Below are 8,840 nucleotides of genomic sequence, written 5' to 3'. Positions count from 1 at the left end.
AAAAAAACAATCATGATCAACCATGTTTGAAGGTTCTAGCAAAGACTTAGCAATATAAGTATAAATCTGGTTTAATTTAGTACGAAGTTTTCTATCTTTATCAATAAGATTGTTAATTTTTTATAATGAAAATAACATAAACATGTGTGTGTAGAACACTAGAGGAATTTTCAATGCAATCCTGTCAAAAATGAATTTACAATGTAGTAAAGTTTTCTGAGTAAAAAAATGATTCTATTGACGTTGAATCCCCCACATTAGACAAAGTATAACACATTAGAAAAAGGGATAGAATGAAGGCACTGTACACCTCAATTCCTAACATTGCCATGTTCGATAAGAGTTCTACGACCAGCTTTCACTCTATTGGAGGCACTGTACACCTAATGGTACAACTTTTTTTCTTTGGTGGATCATTCAGCTACGAGTATATATGAGCTTGTAGTCATTTTCATGGTCTAATTCTCAATGTAAATATTAATTGTTAAGATTTAATCACATGAAAAGAGTCTAACCCAAAAGACTAATTTGTTAGGTGAAGAGTATTGTGGCTTAAATACGACATTGAACGATTTTATCTATTTATTATAGGATTCGTATCAAACTATTGTTTCTTCCTTTTCTATCACATTTTTAACATGTGCGAACTGCGAAGCAGCTGAGATATGTGTAGGGATAATAAAGATAGAAAAAATGAAGGATCAATATTAGTTGGCTTTGAGTTTTAGTAAATTTGTAACTTTGTCTATGAGTGCTTTTGATTTTATATGTTGAAACACAAAAATGGTATTTTGGTATTTTTTATAATGTGTCCTCTCCAAAAGAAAAAGAAAAAGTTTTTCCATCGTTTAGTGAGGGATAAAAATTCTTGTTTTTGTCTAGTCCCTTGCTATCTATTTTGTTTAATGATTAGTTTCTAAATCAAACAAAGTACATAAAAGTTGTACAGTCCAGTCTTTTGATTTTTAAGAAGTCAAACGTGCCATATATGACTCTCTAAACTATTCATTTTCTCTAGTTTAAAAATTCATTTTGATCATTTATCTACTTACTAAATATATTAAGGTTACCAAAGTCACCAAATCGTAAAGGTAGCCAATCAATTTATAAAAAAAAAAACGGAGAGATGGTAAAGAGTGATATAATAAAAAACGAAGAAGGGTGAGTTTTGTTTTTTTGTCAAAAGAAGAAGAGAGAGATAGAATGAAATTAAGAAATGAGGTTTAAAGAAATTAAATTTTTATATTTGAAATGTGTGTACAGTACCCCTTTTTTTTTTTTTTGAAGGAATGTGTGTACAGTACCTGTTCTTAAATTAAGTTTGGGTCTAACAAAGAGGACGAGCCCAAACCGAAGAAACGAGACTTTATAAAAGGATAAAGGGTAGAGATATCGTAGACATGACACATTCTTAAATACTAGGTTATTCATTTGATTGGGGCAACCACTAGCCCTTGACGACAACGGTAACCTGGACTTGTGCTCTTGACAACAACACTTACAAATGAACCAACCATTGAAGGTCGCAAGTGTGTATTAAAAAGTTTGTTTAAAATATCCTTAGTTGAAAAGAAAATCAAATACAACAAGTTGATTATGCTATCAAATTTATTGAGAGTGTTGTATTAAATAACTTTAAATCTTTTATTATAGGTAAATGCTATTTTTTTCCTTCAAATAGGTAGATGTTAGTAATTAATTAATTGAGAATATGTCATTCTAGTAAAAAGTTATATTTTCATTTTAAAAAGAAATTAACTTTCATTCACAAATATACATCCTTAAAATTCACTTGTTTTCAAAAAAAAAAAATTGGACAACTTTTATTTTTTGCTAAGCCTGAAAAACTTTTATATCATTTTCCAAAAATGTTGCAGCATTTCAAATTCCTAACACCACAAAAATACGTTATAGAGTAAACGATGTCTTTAACTTATAAACTCATCTTCAGCCATTATCTTATCTAATATAATACCAATGATAAATAGAGACACCCATTAAAAGTAAAACCTCCAGTTTGCATATCATTATTGACTGGATACTGAATTTGTTAAATCTTTAACACAGGCACAATTGATAGTGTTTAAGGAATGGGCTTTATTTAGTGTTCAACCTTGATGTTTTTTAGGGTCCAAAAATTTGAAACAACGAATTTGCTTATAAACACGCCTTACCTTCTCTATGTACACTACTTTCATTCACTATTAATCTTGTCCTAACCCTTAAAAATATAGCTATAGACTACTTGTTTTTTTGAAAAAGAGTTATATAGACTACTAATACGGGAGGGGACTGTGTATTTCTATTAATCTTGTTATAACAGTACTTAAATATAGTTATAGACTACTTTTATTTTTAGAGTTATAGACTACTGATTGGGATGATGATTATTTGTGTTATTAAGGAAGCTGTACGTACTCTTCCTATATTATTAACCTAATTCACTAACATGTACTCCATCCGATTTCAATTATAAACAAAAGTTTACTTTTTCATTAAAAATTTGATGCAATGTAATACATTTTTGTGTTAATTTACTTTTTACATTTTCAGTTTTAAAACAACAAAACATAATGTATGTTTGGTTCAGTTATGACAAAACTTTATTTTGAATAAATTGATTTTATAAAATTGATTATGACTAAAAGTAAATTTAAGATAAAATTATTTAAATTTGGATACATTCAGGTAAAATCAATTTAAGGTAAACAACAAATTTTATAATCAAAAGCTTCAAATTAGAATGAATTTGGGAGACAAAATCAATTCAACTCTAGAAAAACCTAACATATCAAAAAATTAATTATATATCTCTAGAACCAGTTTTAATTCCTTCAAAAGTAGAATCAAACATGCACTTAAATTGTTTTGAGAAACAATTTTTAAAAAGAAGGCAACAAAACATGTTTATAATTTTCAAATTTTAAAAAATAGAAAATGGTTGCTGCAAGAATTTACTTCCTAATCGTATACTAGGTCCTTAAAATGTTTTGTACGGACATATTGTTGATGCAAGAATTTACTTGCAGATGCACCAGATAAGCAACTTGTTGCTGCAACTGCAAGAATCTGTGATGCACCCTTCAAATATTATTCTATGTTATGACACACATCCGCAAGCTTCAATATTGGAGCTGTGTAGGCCACTTTGTTCAGATTTGGACATGTCAGTGACAAATATACATCTAAAATATGAATCTGTTTTGAATATTCTAGTTAGTTTGCAATTACTTGACATCATCTTCCAATTTTAAAATGGATTTTGCTAATACTTACGTGAGCATTGGCATGTTTGAATGTAGTCAGAGGCAGTAATATATAGTTGTAAATTAGCTTTGCACAAGAGGAACTTACGATGACGTGGGTCATATCTCTTATTCCCGTGTTCTTATCCGTACGTAGACCGTGGTTGCCACACTCTTAACAAATATGGTAAAGCTTATATCATGCATTTGTGAGGAGTCCACACGCATTTCCCAGTTTTGTAGTATCTTGATTGACCAATCACCATGATTTTTTTTTATTTTATTTCAGGATTGATCAATTCAAACATGAACATCTCAACAAGACAACAAACCATTTTGAAACTATTATGTTGTTTGACGAAAGAAATGTAGTTAAAATGTATAAAACGGGGATAGAACCCCGGATGCAAACCTCAAAGGTGCGCTCTTTACCACTAGACGACATCATACATATGCAGGCACCGACCCAAGTGGAAGTTTATGTGTGCCATGACCCTCACGATGTTTTGATTTTTTTTTTAATTTATTACTTAATTCTCTCTAAATTTTATTAAGACCCCCACACATAAAAACCAATATACTAATATTTAATACATTAAAAGTCAGTTCTGTAAAAAAAATATACATTAAAAGTCGGTCTTCTTTCAAAAAAAAAAAATACATTAAAAGTAGATCTCTTGTCTATGTTATGAATATTATAAAAAATTATACGTTAAATCATACAAAAAATGAATGATTAAAGTATTGTTTGATTATTTTTATTCAAAGTGATATTTTCATTGACATCGAATATGAATAAATCGGTTAGTATTTATATAATATGAAAAACAACATAGAACAATTACGATGCATATTTATGTTTTAAAAATTAAAATATTATATATCGATCTGTCCCAAATTTACATATATATGTGGCCTAGACCACTCAAAATTTCAGGGTCATGTGACATAGATGTGCAAATATATATATAGACACATATATATACCCTCTATTTGATTAAAAATATGTATATATACCATTAAAAATGAAAGTTTTGAGATTTTTGGGAGGCCATGGCTTTCCTATATCCCCACATAGCTCTGCCCATGCTGTCAAGCATGTGTCCCATAGGTAACTTGTTCATGTTGTGAATTAATGGAAAATAACTTTAAATGGGAAAGTTAGTCTTCAAAATTTTAAAACTATGATAATTATTAATTTATTAACATTTGTATATATAAAAAATTAACAAGTATTCAGATATTATTTTGAAAAATTCAAAAATTAGGAAAGTATTAAAAAATTAATTTAGTTGATAAAAATAATAACAAAATTTTGATAATTATTTAATGTTTTTCAATCAACTCGTTATATTTATCCTTCAAATAAATCAACTCATTATATTAATATGATAAAAGATTATATTTATAATTAATCAATTAGAATGGTGGTAATCTCCTAAACTTATCTGAACTAATTCTTATACATAAAATATCACTAACAACCATTTAGACGACATCATCTAGTTTGTCTTATTTTTCTTTAAAAAAAGAAAGAAATTGATCCCTTGACCAAAAAAAAAGAAAAAAAAGAAAGAAATTGATCCAATAGAATTTCAATAAAATGGAAGGAAAAAAAAGGAAAAGACAAAGAACACGTGCTGAAGTGATTAGAGATAGATGATCGAAGCGAATGAACATGACTCTGCCACGCGCCTTCGTGTGACAGGTATCCTCCCGCCACACTCCTTTCTCATAAAATAACCAATCCTCTTTTCTCTCTCCTCTGCCCTAATTCTAATTTCAAATTAAATTAAAATCTCTTTCATTTTCATTTCTCGATTCCAAATCAAACTTCTTCATCCTTCAACCTTGATTCATACTTCAATCAACATATTCTAATTCCATTCCTTCTGATTATTCTTCCACGAACCAGGTTGGTGAGCCAAAAAAAATCACTTTTTTTTTTTTTATGATTAGATCGTTTTCTGTTTGATCCATTGAATTTCATGTTATGGAAATTAAAGTTAGGTACTTTGGCTTATTATAATCCTAAATTGATTGAATCTGGAAGCATGGGTTTTATTTACTTTGTCACTAGTAGTGAAAAATTAAAATGAAAATATTCAGATTTTTCATATTCCTTTTATTTCATTTATTGGGTCCTTGTTTTTTTTATCAGTATCGTTTAGGGTGTAAATTGAAGTAATTTTGTTTTTGTACTTTAGGAAAATTGTTGCTGAAGAATTGAAGACAGGGATAGCTGGTTTTGTTCATATGGGATCGGAGAGTGTTGCTCCTATGATTGAGCCATCAAATAACAGGTTAGAGATTCAGAAATTGTTTTTTTTGTTAATACAGTATATTGAACTTCCATTCTTTCACTGTTTTCCTTTGAAGAAGTTTTCTGAAATGATGTGATAAATTTGATTTATTTACTTGGTTTGGGTATGAATACTGAATATATAACTATCTATTTGTTTTCTTTGATTGAATTTTGAAGCTGTTAATAACTTCATCTGGCAGTAATTGTTACTACTACTTGTCGCAAAATCACGAATTTTAGATTTAGCCATAACTGCTTAGAAGTAGCAGTGATGGTAGTGACAGTGATAGTAGTAGTCATGATACCAATAGCATAGTTTTTGTGGAACAACATATTTGGTTTTGGACTCAATATGTGTACGCTTGATTGACCTCAGGTCTGATCCTGGTACAATGAAGCAAGGGAAAGTCCCTAAGAGAATTCACAAGGCCGAAAGGGAGAAAATGAAGCGTGAACATTTGAACGAACTCTTCCTTGATCTTGCCAATGCTCTTGGTAACTTCTTATGCCTCTGTTATTTTTCTTTAGTCGCATCACTATGTTCAAATTTTACTGTTTACCTGCTTGCTCCATTCGATATGACAGTTATGTTTTATATTTACTTTGTCTTGCTGTACCATATCTGATATGTTGCTCGAATTTGACTTTACGTGCATGTTCCCCCCCTTTTCTTTTGGTGTTTTGGTGGTGATGGGGATAGATCTCAGTGAGCCGAACAATGGAAAGGCTTCAATATTGATCGAAGCTTCTAGACTGCTAAAAGACTTGCTCTGTCAGATCCAGTCCCTCAAGAAAGAGAATGTCTCTTTATTGTCTGAATCTCATTATGTAAGATTGGCACTTTTTTCCCTCCTTTGATCCCATCATTTTACCCTGTTGAGAATACTGCATGTTGAATTTTGATGTTTATGTGGAAAAGCTTTTATTGTTTGCTAGTTTACTTGAAATCCATTCCGTTTGTGTTACAGCATTCTGGCCAGTTACTTACTTGAGCCGATTAGCAATACGTCACAATTTGATGTCACAAATCAACACACTATTTGACCTGCGTGTAATTCATGTGATTGGCTTAATTGGACAGGTGACCATGGAGAAAAATGAGCTAAAGGAGGAGAATAGTAGCCTAGAAACTCAAATTGAGAAGCTTCAAGGCGAGATACAGGCAAGAATAGCTCAATCTAAACCTGACTTGAATGCGCCTCCTCAATTAGAGCTTGAGTCACCAGAGCAGACAACTTTTTCAGGACAGAGTTTCCAATTGCCTACCGTAGATCCTACCTTGCAGCAAGGACCTACTGTTTTAGTCGTCCCCTTTCGTCCCGATCTTCAAGCTGCTTACCCAGCTCCTACTGAGATCACGCCAAACCCTCCACTTGTTATCAGTAAACCTCATGCCAGGTATCCCACACCAGCAGATTCATGGCCATCACAACTGCTTGGAGAGCAACCAACTTCTAGCTAAACATGTTAATTTGTAGAGTTCTAGTTTATGTATTGCTATAACCAGCCAATTACCTTATCTAATTGCAATGCTGGTCTGGAGCTGTGTATAAATTTTATATATTCAATGATCTTAGAAAATTTTACTCAATTCTATTGTGCCTTAGTTGTGAGTTGAGCTAGTTCGACTTCTTTTTATTTTTTTCTTTTCCATGAGCTGAGCTGAAAAGATGTAGCCTATGATCTTGGCAGTTGGTGAAGATCATATGGTTGAGATTTCAAGTTTCCAATTTGCCATAGTTAGGATGTGAGTCATCATTTGTTCTGGATCCAACTGATTGATTGGTTGCAGGAATTATTGACTGCAATGAAAAAAAGATCCTTGGTTTTGTGGAGATTATTTTATTGTGCTTTTCCTTGGGACCGTGTCTGATGATTGAGCCACAGAAATGAGTGGATTCGTCTATTCTAGTTCTGGGATGAAATCTTGTCTTGACACTTCTTTTTGGTAAGATTTTAAAGGGAAGTGACTGAACAATGAACATGGGAAAAAAGTCACCTTTAATTTCGTTTTTTCGTTTTCAACACATAGGGATAGAAGAAACTGGTCAACTTTTTATCTCTACTTTGGTAGAATGGATTCCGATTATGATTGAATGGGAAATGCATTATCTTGGCAAAATTTTTGTTGGAGTGCGCCTGCGTGGAGTAACCGTGCCTTCAAAAGGTAACAATTATTTTGATTATAAAATCAATAAACAAACTAGTCGTTCTACCGGTCGGTACTTTAGAGTTGTAATAATTTCTTTTTGACAAAAATGAAATGATAATCATTCATTTAAATCGAGAGATTACATCATTCAACACCGCTAAAAACGTAAAGGATGAATCTGCGAACAAACTCACAACATCCAAGTTAATAACATATAACGGCACAATGCCTACAAAAATATATGATAAAATTAAAGTGACCGGAATATCCATGGCCTTCGGATCTGCAACGTTGACGCCCAAATCTTTGATTGAATAATCGATCTTTCAATATTAATCAAATGAACACCACACGAAGACGGGAAATCAAACAACGCCGCACAAGACAACAACCAACAAACCACCACACTTAGATAATGAAATCACAAAGAAAAAAAAAACCTAGATCTATGCGAAAATCACTTATTTAGATTGAGAGAGAGAGAGAGAGAGAGAGAGAGAGAGAGGTGATTTCAGGTCAAGAATTGACCCAAAACCACCCCTCAATGAAGAAACTGTAAGAGAAAACTTAGAGAGAGAAAACTAGGACCGACTTGTTCGAAAGGGCGAGGAGAGGAAGCATCTTATTTGTTGCCTTGCAATTTTTATAATGATAACACTCTTAGAGTTGTAATAAAATTAAATATGAATATAATATTAATATGTGAAGTAAAGGTGTAGGGCTCGATGTGAGTTCTTTAGAGTTCACCATTAGAATAAAAAATAATTGAGTTGCGTCAAGATAATGTGTCATAATGGGGCCCACAAAATAATCATGGGAAGAGATTACCATTGGATAGAGCTGTCAAAACAGGCGACCAGCCCGTTTAGGGTCGGCCCTAACGGGCTTCGGGATTTATCGGGTCGGGCCAAAAAATCAGCTGAAAAACGGGCTTAAAATATACTACCTGAGCCCAGCCTTACACAGGCTGGCCCGTATTAAAAATTACATTTTTTTTCTTAAAAAAGTACTAAATAATTCATGGCATAAAAATAAATTGTAAACATTTTCGTACAAACGTCGTAAACTAAAACGGCGAGGAAAACAATTTTAAATAAATTAAATACATAATTATAAATATTTATATATTCGATCTTTA

At 31.8% G+C, this 8,840-nt stretch overlaps 1 protein-coding gene across 1 annotated transcript; it reads left to right on the top strand.

Moving 5' to 3' along the window:
• The first annotated feature begins 4,954 nt into the window (after positions 1-4,954).
• On the top strand, positions 4,955-7,163 carry LOC11438092 (transcription factor bHLH47). Its single transcript, XM_024780922.2, has 5 exons — positions 4,955-5,160; positions 5,453-5,548; positions 5,927-6,045; positions 6,251-6,378; positions 6,632-7,163. Exons 2-5 carry the CDS (start codon positions 5,502-5,504, stop codon positions 7,010-7,012), a joined length of 675 nt encoding a protein of 224 aa, XP_024636690.1. The 5' UTR covers positions 4,955-5,160; positions 5,453-5,501; the 3' UTR covers positions 7,013-7,163.
• The last annotated feature ends 1,677 nt before the right edge of the window (positions 7,164-8,840 follow it).

This window comes from Medicago truncatula, chromosome 4 (genome assembly GCF_003473485.1).
Source record: "Medicago truncatula cultivar Jemalong A17 chromosome 4, MtrunA17r5.0-ANR, whole genome shotgun sequence".
Taxonomy (NCBI): Eukaryota; Viridiplantae; Streptophyta; class Magnoliopsida; order Fabales; family Fabaceae; genus Medicago; species Medicago truncatula.
Note: the sequence above shows the minus strand (reverse complement) of the source record. Positions and strands in the feature narration are given on the sequence as shown.